Source organism: Chlorocebus sabaeus, chromosome 12 (genome assembly GCF_047675955.1).
Source record: "Chlorocebus sabaeus isolate Y175 chromosome 12, mChlSab1.0.hap1, whole genome shotgun sequence".
NCBI lineage: Eukaryota > Metazoa > Chordata > Mammalia > Primates > Cercopithecidae > Chlorocebus > Chlorocebus sabaeus.
In genome coordinates this window covers 105,807,790-105,828,753 of record NC_132915.1, presented here as the reverse complement: position 1 = coordinate 105,828,753, position 20,964 = coordinate 105,807,790, and the positions used below count along the sequence as shown (strand labels likewise).

The 20,964-nt window shown below is 56.3% G+C and overlaps 1 protein-coding gene across 1 annotated transcript in view; it reads right to left on the bottom strand.

Moving 5' to 3' along the window:
- HMCN2 (hemicentin 2) overlaps positions 1–20,964 on the bottom strand; it is a 171,793-nt gene that overhangs the window by 89,320 nt on the left and 61,509 nt on the right. Inside the window, exons 22-26 of the mRNA XM_008005927.3 lie at positions 20,465–20,630; positions 10,021–10,148; positions 6,678–6,932; positions 5,706–5,792; positions 114–308 (exon numbers count right to left, since the gene is read on the bottom strand). Coding sequence (XP_008004118.3) covers positions 114–308; positions 5,706–5,792; positions 6,678–6,932; positions 10,021–10,148; positions 20,465–20,630 — 831 coding nt within the window. The remainder of the gene's footprint in view (positions 1–113; positions 309–5,705; positions 5,793–6,677; positions 6,933–10,020; positions 10,149–20,464; positions 20,631–20,964) is intronic.

Genomic DNA, 20,964 nt, shown 5'->3' with positions numbered 1-20,964 from the left:
CCCCCAGCATCACTGTGGGCCTCTGGCCAGATGCAGTCCTGGGAGGAAGACAGGCCCATCCCTGGGTCCCTGCCGCTTTCCTCTCCTGCCCCCAGCTCTGGCTCCCTGCTCACCATAGACCACCAGCTTGGCTCTCCTGGACGTGGAGCCCACCTCGTTGGTGGCCTGGCACTCGTAGTCTCCACTGTCCGTGGGTGAGACGGAGGCCAGGAATAGAGACCCCTCTTCCAGCACCGCCACACCTGGCCGGTCATGCAGGGGCTCCGAGGACGGGCCCTTCCGCCATGTGACCTGCGGCTTGGGCGTTCCTGGCAGGGTGCAGAGAGTCATCAATACGTACACCCTGACACCTTCCCCTCCACACCTGCACTGTCCCCCACACGTCTCTTCTGTGCAAAAGGGGCTGACCCTCCAGGGACGACTCCAGGCACCTCCGTCCCCCCAAGGCTGGGAGGAGCATTTCACTCGGAGCTGTGGGCACCCCCACACCCGCCACCTACCCACACTGTCCATCCATATGGCCTCCCAGGGTGCCTGAGGGACCAAGGCAGGGGACTGCATGCCTGTTTTCTGGTTCTCTTCAGAGCAAGGCCCCATCCAGTCCCCTCATTTAGAACTGCACCCCAACTGGCACCCCCAGCCCCTGCCCTCCCTGCTTTTCAGCCACTGTCCTCCACTTTCCAGTGACCGGAGGATGCATCTATGATTCAGGTCTCCGTTGCCTCTTATCTGTGCCCCCCCACCCCACAAGGGCCAGGCTCTTTGTTTTTTCCCGTGGTGTGACCGCCAGCCTCTAGCACAGTGCCTGGCACTCAGGAGGCACTAAATCAACGAACAAGTCGAGCCTGCCGTGCTCCAGCACCCTGCTTTGTGCCCTGGGGTTAGGGCCTGCAGGAGGCCCCAACTCTGCTCAGCCTGCTCCTGCTCCTCCCTCCACGAACCTGGGCCAGTCACTTTGCCAGCCACCACCCCAGCCCCACTATGAGTGCCACACCCCCCGGCCCCTTGACCTCTAGGACACACCCCATGTTGGTCTGTGCACACAGCCCGGTACACGGTAGGTGTGCCAGAAATAGCTGCTCACTGGGCTGGAGTGGAGCTGTCACTCACAGGCCCCAAGGACAGGGCCCGCCCAGAGGGCGTCCTGTGTGGGCTGAAGCTAACAGCTCAGTCCTCCAAGTGACCCCTTGGAGGCACACGGCCCAGAGGTCGCAGCATGAGCCCTAGGCACGCACTCTGCTGCCGCTGGCCGTAGCTCTCACCTGCCCCCTGACCTCCGCCAGCGCCGACTCAGGGGAGCCTGTGGGGTCCCCACACTTGCAGATCGGCATGTCACTCCCAACCGCCTCTGCTGCCACCACTGGTCATCAGGACTGTTGTAGCTAACACTGATTATCAATAGAAAGGCCCACCCTTGGCAGCGGGGGCCCCGGGGTAGACTCGCACACTGTGGGCTGCTCACTCTTTCATCCTTTGAAGGACCAGTAAGCGTGGTGGTGGGCAAGACATGGCACATGGAAGGCACACTGGCATCATCTCTGCAGGAGGGTGCCCTGCCCACTCCGCCCTACCCTGACTGCCCACCGTAAAGTGCCAGAGACCCTCCCTGCTGGCATGAGGGAAATGGAGGGCCCAGGGCCCTGCTCCATGTCCACTCACGCTCTGCGTGTCCTTGGGCAACTTATTGAATCCCTTTGTGCCCGTTTTCCCCTAGAATCCTCTGCCCAGAATGCAGGCCAGAATGTCCCACCACCAGTGGCTGCTATCCCCACTCCCCACCGTGGGGATACACACACCACACACCACACTACATACACGAAACACCATACACACATACCACACACAAACATACATACCAAGCACTACACACACCACACACTACACACCAAACACCATACACACACCACACACGACATACATACCAAACAACACACACACCACATACACACCACATACTACACACACCACACACTACACACACCACACACGACATACATAGCAAACAACACACACACCACACACCACACACCACATACACACCACATACTACATATACCACACACTACATACACCACACACGACATACATACCAAACACCACACACACCACACACCACATACACCACACAACACACAACATACACACACCACACACACCACATACACACCACACAACATATACACACACCACACACAGAGCATACATATCAAACACCGCACACACCACACATCACATACACACTACACACACCACACACCACACACTACACACACCACACGATACACATACCACAATACAACATACACACTACACACCATGCACACACCACAAACATACACACCAAACACCACACACTACATACATATCACACATCACACTAAACACACCACCATACACACACCACACACAACATACACACCAAATACCATGCTCACACTACACACCACACACAATACATACCACACACCATATACACACCATGCAATACACACTATACACACCACACACACACAACATACACACCAAACACCATGCACACAGCACACACATACCAAACACTATACACACCACATACAACATACACAAAATATACACCAAACACTACACACTACACACACCAAACCACACACACAACATACATGCCAAACACCACACACACACACCACATACCACCTACTACATACACCAAACACCATATGCATACCACATGCATAACCACACACGACATACATACCAAACCACACACATACCACACACCACATACACACCACATATTACACACACCACACATGACATACATACCAGACACACACCACATACTACATACACACCACACACACAACATACACACACCACACACACCACACACACCACACACCACATACACACCACACACACCACACACACCACACACCACACACTACACATACCACGCACACCACACACCACACACCACACACACAACATACACACACCACACACACCACACACACCACACACCACACACACAACATACACACACCACACACACCACACACACCACACACCACATACACACCACACACCACACACACCACACACCACACACTACACATACCACGCACACCACACACCACACACCACACACACAACATACACACACCACACACACCACACACCACACACACCACACACACCACACACCACACACACACCACACACCACACACACCACACACACCACACACCACACACACCATACACCACACACACAACATACACACACCACACACACCACACACCACACACACCACACACCACACACACACCACACACCACACACACCACACACCACATACACACTACACACCACACACACCATACACCACACACACCACACACCACACACCACACACACAACACACACCACACACCACACACCACACACCACACACACACCACACACACCACACACACCACACACCACACACACCACACACCACATACACACCACACACCACACACACCACACACACCACACACCACATACACACCACACACCACACACACCACACACACCACACACACCACACACACCACACACCACACACACAACATACACACACCACACACCACACACACCACACACACCACACACCACACACCACACACACAACATAGACACACCACACACACTACACACCACATATACACCACACACACCACACACACCACACACACCACACACCACACACACAACATACACACACCACACACACCACACACCACACACCACACACACACCACACACACCACATACACACACCACACACACCACACACCACACACACACCACACACACCACACACACCACACACCACACACACAACATACACACACCACACACACCACACACCACACACACCACACACCACACACCACACACACACCACACACACAACATACACACACCGCACACACCACACACCACATACACACTACACACCACACACACCACACACACCACACACCACACACACACCACACACCACACACCACACACACACCACACACCACACACTACACATACCACACACACCACACACCACATACCACACACACCACACACCACACACACCACACACACACCAAGTGGGTGTCTAGGCTCTGGGCCTTCACGCCCCACCCCACCCCCTTGAGGAAGAGGCAGATGGTGTCACTGCAGGGCCCAGGGAGTCCCCATGAGGGTGCTGGGCTCAGTCCCATATCTGTAGCCCTAAGAGCACTCCGAGCCCAAGGCCACAGGCTGCGAAACAGGGCCCTCCTGACCGGGAAGGAGGCCAGGGGCAGCCCAGGCAGCAGGCCCGGTGGGGAGAGGCAGTGCTATCAGAGGGGATTTGGGTGAGGCTGACAGGCTCAGGGTTGGCCCCTGACTGATCAAGGCTGCATGTGGCAGTCAGGGGACACAGACAGGGCAGGAGTCCTGGGACTGGGTGGGTCCCACCTTCCACTATCTCCCACCTCCCAAAAGCTCAGAACAGCTGCTTGCTGTTAGCAGAGACCAACACAAGGTGGCGCCATAGTCAAGGGCCCGGGACCTGGGGGTGGGGGGGTAGTGGGCGCAGGTGGCCAGGTGGGCAGGTGGGCAGCTCTGCGCGTGGGGATCCCGAGGGGCTCTCAGAGCTCCCACCCAGGTCCTGCCCCCTGCCTAGGTGGGTGCCATCCCTACCTGCCTCTCCCTGAGTACTGTTCCGGGGCCTTCCTGGGTGCCCTGCAGCTCATGGATGAACAACCGAGACTAGAGATGCTCCCCAGGCTCCCGCCAGGCTTTGGTGACCTGCCACTTGCTACCAGACACCAGACAGCACCCTCCAGAGAAAACCTCAGCCCCACAAAGGGGAGGCGGCGCTCCCAGCCATGGAGGAGCCCAATGCCGAAAGAAGCAACTGAGGCAGTGGCGGGGGCTGAGGAGGGATCTTCTGGGTGGAGCCATAGCGTTCACAAAAAGGCAGAAGCCAGGCATCCAGCACATTTCCTGAGCCCTCCTAAGGTGCCAGCCCCGTACACGCATGGGGTCCTACTGAGTTCTCACAGCAGCCCCGCACAGAGAGGGCTGGTACAACCCCACTGTACAGACAGGGAAAGTGAGGCTCAGAAAGCGGATGGAAACTGTCCTGAGTTACACAGCCAGGAAGGGCCAGGGCAGGGTTCGGCGCCGGGCAGCTGACCCAAGGTGGCTATCGGCCCCGCACTGTGCTCCTGCCCCAAAGACAAGCCCAGAAAAGCTGGTTCGGCCAGAACCACTGAATCCATCCTCTGTGGGAAAGTCAGGGGCATGGGGGGAGGCGGGCTGACCACGAAGCCCCAACCCACAAGGGCCCTGGGCTGCCTCAGTCCCGGAGATCACACCCCAGATGCTGAGGGGCACAGGGGAGCAGGGCAGGGGTCACGCTTGTCCATACTCTGAGTCACACCCCGGCTGTGTGACTTCAGGCAAGTCACTTAACCCCTTTGGGCCTGGATTGCCCCTAATAAAAAGGAGTGAATGCTAACACCATCCTGCAGGGTTGACAATGGGATGAACTGTCTGGCATGCTGCTGACAAGGAGCATGTGCCCTGTGGGCTCCGCCTGCCACACACAACCCAGGGCACTGGAACGTGAGTGAGGACTCCTTCCTAGGCCAGCCCACCCCACCTCCCCAGGCCCACCCCAGACGCAGCTTCACCTCTGGTGGGGCACGGCAGACTGGCGTTCTCTCCGGCCACTCGCTCCAGCAGGCCGCTGGTCTCATCAGCACCCCAGTGCGGTGGCTCTGTAGGAAGGCAACATGGCCATACCCATACCTTGAGCCCAAAGCCTGGGACCCCTCAACCCCTGCTTCCAAGGAACCCAGGGCCAATGGGGAGGGCGTCCCCTTCCAGAATCCCAGCCCCTAGCCTCCTGGCAAGCCCAGTCAGGCCCAGGGGTACTGACTCACCCCTGCAGGGAGGCCCCATGGCGCAGCCACCAGGGCAAGCCCCACAGGCTGGGGAGGCTGAGCTGTGCCCTCAAACACAAGGGGCCATGAGTGGTCCCTCTCAGCAGTGGCTTTCCAAGCTTTTATTTATTTATTTATTTTAAGAGATGGGGTTTCACTATGTTGGCCAGACTGGTCTCGAACTCCTGGGCTCAAGCGATCTGCCCACCTCGGCCTCCCAAAGTGCTGGCATTACAGGCATGAGCCACCACACTTAGCCCCAAGCTTGTTTTAAATTCCTAATAGTGAAACTGCTAGCACCACTGATCCAGAACTTTCTATGCGCCAGGTGCTTCACACAACTGGGGTCAGAGAGTGTAGGTGACCGGCCTATGGTTGTCCGGATGGCAACCATAGGCCAATGCCACTCCCCAGTTACTGCCTCAGGTGCCTCTGTCCACCCAGGTACTCAGGGGCCCCACAGGTCACCGCCCAAGGGGAAGGAGTACAGGGAACCGCTTCTGGGAGCTCTGAGGACCACCTGGTCCATACCCAAGGGCCGACAAAGACTCCTGAACACAGGATAGCTTTAAGGTCCAAGAAAGGGCCAGGGCTCTATCTGTCCCAGGAAGGAAGGGAACGGGCAGGCACAGAGCCCGGAACAGAGACGAGCACCTCCCGAGTCCAGGCTGTGGCTGTGAGAGCTGGGGAGAAGCAGGGGCTGGGGTCAGGGAGACTCACCCAGCACCCTGAGCTCCACCTCCCAGGCGTCCACCCCGGCGCTGTTGGAGGCCTCACAGCGGTACCTCCCGGCATCAGAGGTTCTGACGGCTGCGAAGTGGACGGAGCCCTCAGGCCCCCAGCCCCGCAGGACCACGCCGTCCTTGGACCAGTTCAGCTGGGGCTCTGGGTTACCCTCAGCCACACAGTTCAGATCCAGGGCTTCTCCCACCAGCACCTTCAGAACCCGAGGGCCTGGCTGTACCTGAGGGGGGACTGAGGGGCCACAGGAGGGGTATCAAGATGGGGGGACTCAGGCGAGAGGGTCCCAGAACCCAGACCCAAGCCACATCTCAGATGTCACCAACCAGCAAAATTGTCATGGAGCACAATCTAAGGTTGGCAGGAAAAGACGTTGGGACACCCCACGTGGACTCCCCCAAAGTGAGTGAGCTCCGGTCTTTCACCTGAACACATGCACTCTTATGAAAGACTCAACGCTCAGGGCTGAGCTTGTACATCCCTCTGTCCCCACTAATGTGCCCGACATCATTTAGAACCACCACTCAGGGCTGGGAGCAGTGGCTCATGCATGTAATCCCAGCACTTTGGGAGGCCAAGGTGGGCAGATCGCCTGAGGTCAGGCATTTGACACCAGCCCGGCCAACATGGCAAAACCCCATCTCTACTAAAAATACAAAAATTAGCTGGGTGTGGTGGCACACACCTGTGATCCCAACTACTCAGAGGCTGAAGCACAAGAATTGCTTGAACCCGGGAGGCAGAGGTTACAGTGACCTGAGATCGTGCCACTGCACTCCAGCCTGTGTGACAGAGGGAGGCTCTGTCTCAAAAAAAAAAAAAAAAAAAAAAAAAGCACCACTTGGGATTCATCCAGTGCACAGTGGGTAAACTGAGGCAGGGCAGAGGGGTTGACTCATAATGCCCAAGCAAGGTTGGGAGGCAGCATGCGCAGAGGTGGCTCCAATCCCGGTTCAGCCAGGCCAGAGCCTCAGTTCCCCCTTGTCACAACCCCTCCCGTCCCGCGGGATGAAATGAGGTGCAGCACTAAAGCAGCCAGCACAGAGCCTGGTGCCTGGCATGTTGTGGCTGGAGTCACTCCAGCTGGGCATCATCGCGGCCCTGTCCTTCCCTCCCCCTGGCTGTGGCTACCTGTTCTTTCACATTTGTGGTTTCAAGTCACCTTCTCATCCTCCATCTCACTCGGTCCTTCCTACACGGCAGGTGATGCCATCCACATCTGCCCATTTTGCAGAGGGGGAAACTGAGGCTCAGAAAGGTTATATGACTTGGCCAGAGTCACTCCCCTCCCTCAGTGGATAGGAGCTGGCACCAACCCTGGGTCCGAGTGTCCAAGGGTCCAGGCCCCTGCGGGACCAGACTGCTTGGGCATAAGACAATTCTCAGAGCCCAGGGGCCACCCTGCTTCAGGCACTGCATGGGACGCTGGGACAAGTGTCCTGGACCCTCGAGGGAAGCTGAGGTGCACCCACCCCCTACGCAGTTTCTGAGAAGGACCCCGGATATAAGACCACCCATGGGAACCTGGTCCTTGGGTGGAGACCAGCCCCTTAGCCCAGGGCCTGGATGCCCAGGAGGGCTCCCTGCCCAGGGGCACAGACGGCATGGATGCCCTGCCCTCCTGTCGATCTCTCTCTCACACACACCCGCTGAAAACAATAACAGCTTCCACTGCTCTGAGCATTCAATGCCCACAGTGGTGGCTTTAATGTGGCCTCACTTTATAAGAGGAGGAAAGCAAAGCTCAGAGAGGCCAAGTGACTGGCCTAAGATCACACAGCCAGTCAGCAGCAGAGTCGGGATTCAAACCCAGCTCTGCCAACATTGAGGCCCTGCTCATTACCCTGCCTCCCTGTTCCCGTGTCTCTCTCACACCCCCATGCAAACCTACGGGAACCCTGGCGCCCCCTCCCACTCTGGGCCTCAACCTGTCCGTCTGTAAAATGGGGTGTGAGCTTAGATCTGAGGCAGCACGCTTTTTCTGCAAAGAGCCAGGTGGTCAGGATGCTGGGCTGTGAGGCCAGGCCGGCTCTCTCCACTTCTCACCTCTGTCGTCAGAGGGTAAAGCACCACCAGCAGCACATACATGAACATCTGTGGGTGTGTTCCAATAAAACTTGTATTTATAAACACTGAATTTTTGTTTTATTTTGTTTGAGACAGGATCTCGCACTGTTACCCAGGCTGGAGTACAGTGGCATGATCACGGCTCACTGCAGCCTCGACCTCCTGGGCTCAATGTATCTTCCCACCTCGGCCTCCTCAGTAGCTGGGACTACAGGTGCGAGTGGGTAATTTTTTATTTTTTGTAGAGATGGGATCTTGCTATGCTGACTAGGCTGGTCTCGAACTTCTGGGCCCAGGCCATCCTACCGCTTAGGCCTCCCAGAGTGCTGGGATTATAGGCATGAGCCACCATATCTGGCCAACACTGAAATTCGAATTTCAGATACATTTGAAATGTCACAAAACATTATTTGGTTGTTTTTTTGGTGCGTGTCCAATTATTTTAAAAAGTAGAAGCCATTCTTCACTGGTTCATGATCTCTGAAAACAGGAGGGCGGATTGGGCCCTGGGGCCATAGTTGGGCCCGTCTCGGATGCCTCTCAGGGTTCTTTCGGATGACGAGTGCCCTCCCTTTTCAGTGTGTGACTCTCACTGGCTGGATCCCTTTGAATGAGCCCTGGACTCACAGGAGAACGCCCCCTCCTGGGACCCTCCACCAGGCTGGGAACCAGAACCACAGTGGGGTACGTGGGGACCTCGGACAAGAGGAAGGGATGCACGGAGAGAGAGCGGCACCTCCTGTTATAGGTGCACAAAGTGCCTCGTTGATGGCAGTGGTGGGCGCAGGAGCTCAGAAGGGCCTCTTGGGGGGCATTAAGATGCTCCCAGCAGGAGGGGGCTCTGTGGCACTTCACAGGCCTCTTCCTATCACCACGCCCTGGGCTCCCAGCTGGGCCTCGCGCACCAGGCAGAGACACTCTCAGACCTACCTTCATGGGCTCCCCTCTGACCCCCTTCCTCCCAAACCCAGGTCCCCACTGCACTCTGCCCTGTGTTCTTGGGGGCCTCTGAACAGCATCTCCAGGACCCCCCAGGAGGTATGGGGAGAGGTGGAGAAAAAGTGTAGAGGAGGAGACACAGGCCTGAGAGAGACAGAAGTGGGGGTGGCAAGAGGAGGTGGCAGAGGCACACGGAGGGAGAGGTGACAGAGCCTGACAGACCTCGGCGTGGGCTACAGGAGGGGCACTGAGAGACCTGAGGGACAGGCAGGGTGATGGGGGACAGGGAGGGACTGGGGCTGCCAACTGGTCCTACCTTGCACCCCAAGGACGTAGCGCCGGGAGGTGGACCCCGCAGGGTTACTGGCTGTGCACTCGTAGTGGCCGCTGTCACCCACCTGGACCTGGGCCAGACGCAGGGAGCCAGACGGGAGGAGGCCATGCCTGCGGGAATGAGGAGCACTGGTGAGACCTCCACTGATCCCACACACATGGAAAGGCTTCAAGACCCAACTCGAACCAGCCACCTCCTCCAGGAAGCCCTCTGGTAATGCAACAGCACTCACCATCTAGCCCCAACCCCCGCCTCCACCCTCCCTGAACCACCAGGCCAGGGCCAGTCCCATGCCTACTGGTGTAAGAGAAGAAGAGCCCTGGACTAGGAGTCCACTGGCTTGGGTTCGAGTTTAAACTCTAAATCCTTCCTAGCTGTGCGGCCTCAGGCAAGTTGCTTCACCTCTTGGAGCCTCATCTATAAAATGGGCATGTGTCTGGGCTAGGGCTGGTAAACGGAGTCCATCACAGGCTCAGCCCAGGGCCGGGAACCTGCCCACCGCGTGACACCTGTTGACTGCGGGTGGCAACTCCCCCTCCTCCGCCACACACACCTGCCCTGCGTGTGGGATGAAGAAGCTGGCAGCCCTGAGGCCCTCTGGTCTGGTGCCAGGGCCGGCCTGACTCTGACTGCAGTTGCTTGGTGCCCTCAGTCCAGAACTGTGTTGAGGGTCCTCAGGAGGAAGCTGCGGAGCCCCCACCCCCACTGCCATCGTTGTCCTCCCCAGTCTGGCTCAGCTTGATAAGTCACATGACCCCCATCCCACAGGGATGTAGGACCCCCAGCCAGGCTCCTGCAGCTGGGCTGGACCCCAAGGGCCTCCTGCAGACATGATGTCACTGGCCCATATGTGCTGGCCTGCACAGCTCCTGCCTCCATAAAACAGGGAAGGCAGCTGTGGCCACTGACCCTGGCTGGCCCCGAGAGCACGTAGCCAGCACAGGCGGGGGGGGACTCCAAGGCCCAGTTGCTGGCCCTGTGCTCACCAGCTGGGCTCTAGAACCCAGCAGGCCTGGGATGCTCCAGTCCTGGCCCCCACCTTGCTTTCTGCTGAGCCTCAATTTCCTCCTCTGCAAAACGGGGATTACAGAGCCCCTTATAGAATCCTTAGGGCCCTCATAGCCCCCACCTCGCAGGCAGCTGCAAGGATCACATGAGACATGGTAAGCAACGTGCAGGCCGTGCAGTCATTAAACAGAGCAATACCGTCAGTAACTCTCGGGCTACTAGGTGAGAACTCTGTGTCCCCATCTGTAAAGTAGGGCAAAGACAGCCCCTTCCCAGCCATCCCCTCCATCCATTTGTCCCGAGCATCCAGCAGCCTCTTGGGACAAGTTCTCTAAGGATGGCTGTGGATGACACAGTGGGTGGTGGTCTCTAGAGCCTGGGCACTGGGCTGGATTGCCTGGGTCTAACCTGCTGGGCCAGGTGCTTGCTGTGTGAGGTTGAGCAAGTCACCTCACCTTCCTGTGCCTAATTCATCTTTTTTTTTGGAAAATAGAGCCATCAGTTGTGCTCATTGCTCACAGGGTTGTCAAAAGAACTGAATGGCCTAATTCATAGCACGGCGTCTGGAACAGAGAGGCACTCAACCCAGGTCAGCGGCTTCCACGGAGACAAGAGCACATGCATAAATAATACGTAATGTTTTGCATGTTTTAAAACTTGCATCATGAGCTATATCATGACATAAATGGCATCATAAGTATATACATATATAGATCTATTCACTCCTTTTTGACGGTTGTGTAATATTCCCTTGTATGATCACACCACAGTTTATTAACTTGCTCCCTTTTGAGTGGACACTTAAACATTTAGATCTTTATCTCTTCCTTCTTTCCTTCCTTTCTCCTTTCTCTCTCTCTCTCTCTGTTTCACACTGCTGTATGCATCTCACATGCACTGGAGCAGGTCCCCTGGGCTACAGGCTCACACCCTCTGCTCTCGAAGATCTCACACCTTGCAGGGCAGGGGTTCTCATCAGAATCTCCCAGCTGCATGTGAAACATGCTGATTCTCAGGCCCTGCCCAGCGACTCATTCCATGGAGGAGGTAGGAATTGGGGTTTTACTAAAAAGCCCCAGGTAGATGATACAAGTGGCTGGGGAACCATCTCCAGGGAACCACTGCCTGGGGACATGAAGAAGTGCCCCTTCCCCAAGAAGCAGCATGGAAGAGCAGATGGGTGTGGGTCTTTGACGGCAGGTGTCCTGCTGAGAACCACCATTCTGCCTCTTACAGGCTGACCTTGGGCCAAGGACGCCATCTCCCTGAATTTCAGCGTCCTTATCTAGTATGAACTGATATCACGCACACAAAGCCTGAGGTGCCCAGGACATAGTATACGGATAACACCTGCTCATCTTTCAATACCGAGACATCACCTCCTCCAGGTCACCTAAACACAAATCCCCAGGCAGTCTCTGGGATCTCTCCCCAGTCTTCAATCAGCTGGGCAGCCCTGAACAGTTGCTCAGTCTTTACAGTGCAAAGGAAAACGCGAGAAAATACTACATAAATATGTATGTGTCCAGGCAATGGGTAAACATTTCCCCATTTCCCCTGGGTAGCTCTACTCTGTCTGCCACTCCAGCTTGAATTTTCTCTTCTACAGCTTTTTAAAAAATTAAATAATGTTGACAGGTTGACCCCCACTAATCAAGGGCCAAATCCATTTGATGCTGAAACTTATACACTCAATCACATTCCAGGCTGGGATGCAGTTCCCTCCCTAGACGTCATCGCAACACCTGGGCTGGCAAACAGGGACGATGTGGGCCAGTGGGAAGAGGTCTGGGCTAGAAACTGGAGTTCTGGATCCGAGGTCCAACTGTGCTTCAGACATGCTGTGCAGGGCAGTCAACACCTCTGAACCCCATTTCATATTTGAAAAGGCAGCGCCAAGTCTGGGCAACATGAGGAGACCTCGTCTCTACAAAAAATAAAAAATTAGGTGGGCATGGTGGCACATGCCTGTGGTCCCAGCTAATTGAGAGGCTAAGCTGGGAGGATCACTCGAGCCCAGCAGATTGAGAGCTCTGGTTGTGCCACTGTACTCCAGCCTGGGCAATGGGGCAAGACTGTGAAGAAAAATAAAGGTTGGGGGGTGGGGGAGGAGAGAGACAGAGACGAGAGACAGAGACGAGAGAGAGAGATGAGAGAGAGAGAGAGAGAGAGAGAGAGAGAGAGAGAGAGAGAGAGAGAGACTCCAGACTCTATTATCTGATAAGTTGCCTTCCAGAACTTTAAGGACCATAGAACCCTGCTCCTCTCCTCACCAAACCCTTAAAAAGATAGGAAATGGGGGCTTCCGGAAAAAAAAAAAAAAAACTTCCAAAAGTGTTAACAATTCACACCAATAAAAGTAAGTATCTTATCTTTCTTAGGAGCAGCCCAGATCATTTCCTAGAAGGAGGATTCTGCTTGCTACATCACCAAGGAAGAAATGCGGGAATCCATTTTACAGACGGACATGCTGAGGCCAAAGGACCCAGGACCTGCCCAGCAGAGCCTGTGTCTGCTGTAAATGCCAAACTGGCCACATCCTCACCTGCTCTCAAGCCCTCTGCGGCTGCGCACTGCTCCCTGACAAAATCCACGCACAGTACTATGGCCTGTGTGGACCTACGCAGACCACCCCCAACTCCCCTGCATCCCTGCACGGGGGCACTGGACCGCTGTTCCTCCCCAGGGGGCCAGGCCCATCTCATCAGCCCTCCTTTGCACATGCTATTCCTTTTACCTGGGACACATCTGCACTTCCCACTCACCTGGATGATACTTGATTCATCTCCTAATACAGAGACATCACCTCCTCCAGGAAGGCTGACTTGATGCCCCAGGCTGATAGGTCCATCCTGTAGGCTCCCACAGCTGCCTGAACATCCTGCCATCATAGCCTTCACCACACTGCCTTGTCACCACCTGTCACCTGCCTGCCTGTGGCTCCAAGGGGACATCCGTCTTATTTCCCTTGGTATCTCCAGGACCTGCTCAGCTCCGGCACAGAGAATTGCTTCTATCATGATCCTGCGCATGCGCTGCAGAGACTCAGGGAAAGGGTGAAGCTGCAGCAATGGGCCTGGGGTTTCGAGGGCAGCCCACCGCCTGCTCCTCCTGCCTGCCACCACTCTCCTACCACATTCCGAGAGGCTCAGTGGGAGGTTTGGGGGCTGCAGCCCAGCAGGGAAGTGGAGGCAGCAGTGGAGAGATGGGAGAAAGGGAGGAGGCCAGAGTCTCTGAGGAACAGGCTGCTGTTGGACACACGGTGTGATGAGCGGGGCGGACTTCATCACGGCGTGCATGGCCAGATGGCTCCGTGCAGCGCCCAGATGAGAGTGGAGAGGTTTGAGGGGAATTTCCTGTTTATGACATCCATCTGGCTTGAGCCCCTGCAGTGAGGCACATACAGATGTCAGAGTGGTGGGGAGAAGCGAGAGGGGCCCGTGGGCCAGAGGGCTGCCCAGAGAGACCAAAGGGCATCTGATAGAAAGTGCCAGGAATAATGCCAGTTCCTAGGCCTCACTTGTCTGCCTCATCCCCAGCACACACCTTTGCTGCACTCAGGGAAGCCTTCCGCACTGCCCCAGGCCATGCCCTGCTTCCCATTACATGCTTCCCATGCTATTATGCAGTTTACCACGCCTGTCATGACGCTGTTTGATGGCTCCATGAGGGGAGTAGCCAGGTCTGCCCAGGTCCCCGGCATGTCCCCAGCTCAGCATGGGCCCTGGCCTGGCCCATAGTGGGTGTTCAATAAATATTTCGTGGCAAATTGCAGCTGTTCCCTGTCCATGCCACACACTCCCTTCACCTCCTTCACTGACCCTGGTCCCTGCTCTCCCTCCCTCCCCCCAGACCTTCCACCATCTCAATACTGCCCTCCTGCCCTCCCCAGACCCCTGCTGTCTCCCACATTGCTGTTCCTGCTGCCTCTGTCTATAAAGCATCCAGGAGCAGGGCCAGTGACTGTGGAATGAATGGCACTCCCGCCAGAGTCACCCAGCCTGCTGCAGGGCTAGTTCTCAGCACAGGGCGCACAGTCAGGCAACACTCAACAGATGCCCACTATGCACTAGTGGACGCCAGCCCTGTGTCTGCTGGGTCCAGGACAGGGTCTGAGCCTGGGCAGGCAGCCTGGAGAGCACCCTTCCCGGCAACCACTGCCGCATCTCGCACCTTCTTCCTGTAGTCTGACCAGCATCACAGACCCGTGAGGAGGCCACACGAGGGAAGGTCATGCTGGAGAAATTCAGGAGGAGGTGCTTGAGACCCGCCAAGGGGCCAAGCACAATAAATAGGTCGGGGGAGATGGAGCCAGCGTCATCATATGAGCCCGGAGAACGTAAGCCCTGCAGTGCTAGTGCTGCCAACGAGGATGGTGCTGACGCCATCCACAGCTGTCAACTATTGAGCGCTTCCTGTGTGTCCCTGTGCCACTAAGCACGCTCTCACTTAGAATCCCAGCAGCCAGACCTACAAGGCAGGCAGACCCCACTGCCACACCCCCTTTTTTGCAGAGGAGAAGACTGAGCCTCCGGAGGTGTGGTCCCGGTGTCCATGGTCGCTCAGCTGACCAGGGCACAGCGAGGACTTGACCCTCACACTGTGTGACCATGCTCCTTCCTAACTGCCACGGTGATCTAAACGTCCAGCTCTGAAGGTGAGTAAACTTAAACGTTCTCCAGAAAGAGAGCCACTGCCCACAGGCCGACAAGACGGACTCCAGAGCCACCAGGCCAGAAACCAACAAGGCTTTGAGGTTCCACCAAGGTACAGTCCCCATGCAGGACCCTGGGCAGTCCAGGCATGCCACTGGCTTCCAGACAGCAGTGAGCTGCTTACCCTGCCACAAGTCACCAGATCCCAGCTGTAGGCCTAACCTCTTGCCTCTAATGAGCCGGCCCAAGGAGAAGGGTGGGAGGGTGGCCTGTCCTGCAGTGTGCTCGGGAAGGGGCAGAGGAGGGTGGTGGGGGTATCAAAGGAAGAAAACCTGGAGGAATGAGACAGAAGCGCACCGTCCTCTCACTGCCCCCACACCGTGCTGGAATTAGGGATTTGGCCCTGTGTGGAATGCTGGCCGGCAGCCTCCGGGAGCCAGAGCCAGAGCCAGGAGTGCTCACAGCCGTCCCATCTCCTCATCGGAATCCCAAACAAACATTGTTGCCTGGGAACACTGCCTCGCCCCAGCATCCTTGGGCTGAATCATGGGACCAGAGCCCCGAGATGCTCTCTGGCCACCATCGCCTGTCCAACCCTTTCATTTCTCAAATGGAAAGGCTGAGGCCCAGGGAGGGGAGAGGGGAAAGGTCTTGTGTGAGGTCACTGGGTGAGCTGGGGTGAAGCTGAGATGGGACCCCAGGTCTTCTGCCACCTGACCTCACACACAGCCCAAGCCCACGTCTTCTGTCTCTGAGGCTGCGACACAATCCTGGGCACAGGATATCGCTCAGTCAACGCTGCTGACTTCAATTTTGAATCTGCAACTTGGATGTCTTTTTCAAAAACAAGTCCCACGGGAAAGAAGCACTCAATGACCATTCCCACCCTCGGACTTCACCGTTGGCTTCTGGGACCGTCCCCCAAGGAACTGACCCAGGAGATAAAGAGGAACATTGTGCAAAGCTGCTCCAACAGTCCCATTTATGACCGCGAGAGCTGGCAACACGGCCGTGCCCCACACAGAGCAATGGCTCAGAGATGATGGGAGCCGAGCGCCCTGGAATGTTATTTTGCCCTTTATTTTTTCTTTCCTTTTTTCTTTTTTGAGACAGAGTCTTGCTCTGTTGCAACGATGGAGTGCAGTTGCATGATCTTGGATCACTGCAACCTCCACCTCCCAGGTTCAAGTGATTCCCCTGCCTCAGCCTCCCAAGTAGCTGGGACTACAGGTGCGCACCACCACGCCTGGCTGATTTTTGTGGGGTTTTTTCTGTATTTTAGTAGAGATGGGGTTTCACCATGTTGGCCAGGATGATCTTGATCTCCTGACCTCGTGATCCGCCTTCCTTGGCCTCCCAAAGTGCTGGGATTATAGGCATGAGCTACCGCGCCCGGCCTATTTTGCCCTTTAAAAGGAAAAGCAAGTGACATGGGCCAGGATGAATCGAGAAAATGGGTAAAAGAGAAAAGGAATCCGCGATGAGGACAGAATATAAGATGCCCGAGGTTTAATTCTAGAACAGCCCCTACAAGGACAAGAGCCGCTCCAAAGGGACAAGGACGCAGCTGGGTGGCTCGGAACTTCACGGCTTCTGAGGCTCCTAGGATGTTTCCTCTGTGAAGACTTGCTGACTCAGGGGGTCGAAGATATCTAGGAGTTCAGAGAGCAGCGGCCCACCTGATACGCGTGTCCCTGTGCGTGCGTCTGTGTGTGTCTGCACGTCTGTACATGTCGGAGCCCCCCCAGGAGCCGCAGGGTCAGGCTCCACGTCCCCACATCCCATGTGTTTCTGTTTCCTCCTCAGTGCACTGGGCATGGTGCCATCCACCCCACCCACCTCCAGGGCACTGGCAGGAGAGGGCCGCCCCTGGGCAAGGCGGAATGGAGGGGGACCCAGAGGCTCAGCACATCTTGACTCTCAGCCCTGACTACACCACAGAAGGAGAAGGGGCTGCCGTGGAGCCCTGTCCTTGGGGTAGCTCGGCAAGGAAGAGAAGCAAGGGAGCAGGGGAGGGGGGAAGCGGGTGTGAAGGGCGGCTGGCTCCTCTCATCAAGAGATGAGCACCTACAACTTACCAGACGCATCAGCCAGACAAGTGCTCCGTTTCCAGAAGGGCAGCTTTGAGGCTGAGCCTGGGAATATCCTTGGGGAAGAAAGGACAAGGAAGACAAAGGGGAGGGAGGGGAAGGGGAGGAGGAGGAGGAAAAGGGAAGAGGGAGACAGGAGGGGAAGAGGAAGAAGATGTAGGGAAGGGGAGGAGGGGGAGGAGGGAGAGGAGGGGGAGGGGAGGGGGAAGCAGACAGACAGAAAGTCTTGCTGTGTGTTTTCCAAGGGGCTTTTTAAGTCTCTGTGTTCTGGTCGAGGCACTGAGGGATGGAGGTGATGTGGTGTGTCTGTCTGTGAGAGGTTGAGCTTGGTTCTGTGTGTGGACACTGTCAGTGTGGGGCAGGGAGGGAACCAGAGGACCCAGAGCCTGCGAACAAAGCTTCAAGTACAATCAAAAGTGAGGCTATGGCCAGGAGCAGTGGCTCATGCCTGTAATCCCAGCACTTTGGGAGGCCGAAGCGGGTGGATCACCTGAGGCCAGGAGTTCGAGACCAGCCTGACCAACATGGTGAAAACCTATCTCTACTGAAAATACAAAAATTAGCCAGGCGTGGTGGCAGGTGCCTGTAATTCCAGCTAACTGGAGCCTGAGGCAGAAGAATCACTGGAACCAGGGAGGTGAGGATGCAGTGAGCCGAGATCACACCATTGTACTCCAGCCTGAGCAACAAGAGCGAAACTCTGTCTCAAAAAAAAAAAAAAAAAAAAGTAAGGCTATTCACAGTCACCAAAAGGTGGAAACCGTCCCAGTGCACATCAACTGATGAGTGGACATACAAAAGGTGAGCCACCCACACGATGGGACGCTATTCGGCCATTAAAAGGAAGCAAGCGCTAATCTGGTTAAGGAGACATTAAGTTAGGTGACAGAAGCCAGATGCGAAAGGCCCCGTGTAATTCATTTATACGAAATGTCCAAAATAGGCCGAAAGCAGGTCAGTGGCTGTCAGGGGCTGCAGTGGGGCTGGAGCAGATATGGGGGGCTGGTGGCTGCCAATGAGTATGAAGTTTTTTTGGGGAGGGTGATGAACATGTTCTAAAATTGGTTGTGGTAACGGCTGCACTGTCTGAATATACTAAAAACACTGAACTGACTGAACTGTGTCCTTTAAATAAGCGAAGAATACAGTATGTGAATTACATCTCAATAAAGCTTTTATATTTAAAAAGCAGGTGACAATTGAGATAACAGGTGTGGTCGGATGAGGATAAATTTGTAAAAGCTGGAGAGGATGTCTCAGTTTGCGAACGGCAACAGCAGGGAAATCATATGAAAGGGAGCAAGTTTTCAGCACATCTGACTTCCTAAGCACGGCACATCCGTCATTACCCCACAAGGGTGCTATTTAAATAACGTCCACTTTGCAGATGGAGGAAGAGGCCAAGAGGAGCCAGTGGCCACCCGAGGTCGCACGACTAAGAAGGGAGCAGGCGGTTCCGTAGCGGGTGTGTGGAACTCCAGGGCCTGAGCACTTAACCCCACCCCCGCCTCCCAGCACATTTTCTTCCTCATTTAGATAAACTCTCGGAATCTCCCAAATCTGGAGATAAAACAGTGTAAGCCAGCACAAAGTGAAGAGGGCAAGGGAGAGGGAACACAAGACAACTCTAGGATTGCAAAAGCGGCTTTCGCAAATTTACAGCTCCCGGCTGACCTATTAACGCACCACGGCGAGGAGGGGAGAACAAATGGGAATGCGGTTCCCGTTTCAGTAACAAGCCATAAATCAACACGCATCCTCCAGCTGAGGGCCACCGCCCAGCCACAGAGCTAGGACCAGGCTTTCTAGGGGAGCTGTGGGCCCCCGCAGCCCCTGCCACACCCCCACCTCACAACATAGAGCTACAGCGACGCCAAGAGGGCACGGGGGACCCCGCCGATGATGCCCAGGGCCAGCTCCCTGGGCCTCTGCCACCTCTTTAGGGGTGCCCGGCTGCAAGGATTGGCAGGACTCACCAAACAGATGTTCTGAGATGCACTGACACATGGTGGGGGCGGGGGTCACATTACAGAGCAGGCTGCTCCGAGACCTTCTGGGTCTGGAACATCTCAAAGACCCTGCCAGGGTTGATGTCACCAAACTGAGCCACAGAACCCCCCAGCCAGGGGCAAGGGCCCTAGCATCCCCCATCCCTTCCTGGGGGGTACAGCGTGGCTTTGAAGGACACCCAAGCCAGCCTCCTCCCTCTCCGCCCACTCTCAGGATCCCAGACCGGGAGCAGCTGAGTCAGACAGCCCAGCCGCCAGACACCTGGTCTGCAGAGCTGGCGTGGGGGTGGTGTGTTCATGGCGGGGATGTGGTCCCAGCCCTGGCTTTGCTCTTTCTAGCCAGGTGACGGCCAGCAGCTCACCCCCTGGCTGAGTACCCTGTCAGAGATCAAGGGTGGCTGTGCAGATTAAACTGGATCCTGCAGGCAATGCCCCGTGCATGTTATTTCAGACGGGGAGTCTCACCCTGGGCTTCCAGGCACCCTCCAGAGGCCCCTTCCAGGCTTCTGGGGGCCCGTGGACAATAGCCCTGTGTGCAGAAGCCCAGGAGCACCCTATGGGAGAGACTGCAGGGTCCAAGACACCCGCTGGATCACGGGTCACCTGAGGCAGGCTTCCCTCCAGCCCTAAGCTCTGTCGCTTGAGACCATGGGACTGGGGTTACCTGTTGGTGATGGGCGGTACAGGGTGAGAGTCCTTCGTCCAGGTGACCAGTGGGGGTGGGGAGCCCTCGACCTCGCAATCCAGGGTCACCTCTTCGCCAGCCTTCACTGTGACTCTCAGAGGCACATCTGCATTACGTGACCCATTCATGTGGATCCTGGGTTTGGCTGCGGGGGGCGTAAGCAGAGGCTGTCAGCAGGGCAGAGGGAACTCGGGGCCATGAGTGCCCCGGGCTGTGGGGCAGCTCCCCCAGGAGGCAGAGCCGGTACTGCGCCCTCAACCTTCAGGAGGTCCAGAAGGCGGGCGTGGCTGTCAGGAGGGGGACAGTGCAGGTTGAGGGTGGGACTCAGGTCCCAGGGTTTTCGCTCAGTCCCCCCTCACCCATCTCCCCACCAGCACGTTGCTCTGAGGACCCTGACTCGGTCCCTCCTGCCCCAGGGTCTGTGCCTCCTCTGGCTTCTCTTCATCCTGCCGTCCCTTCCCCAGGGACATTCTGAAAGG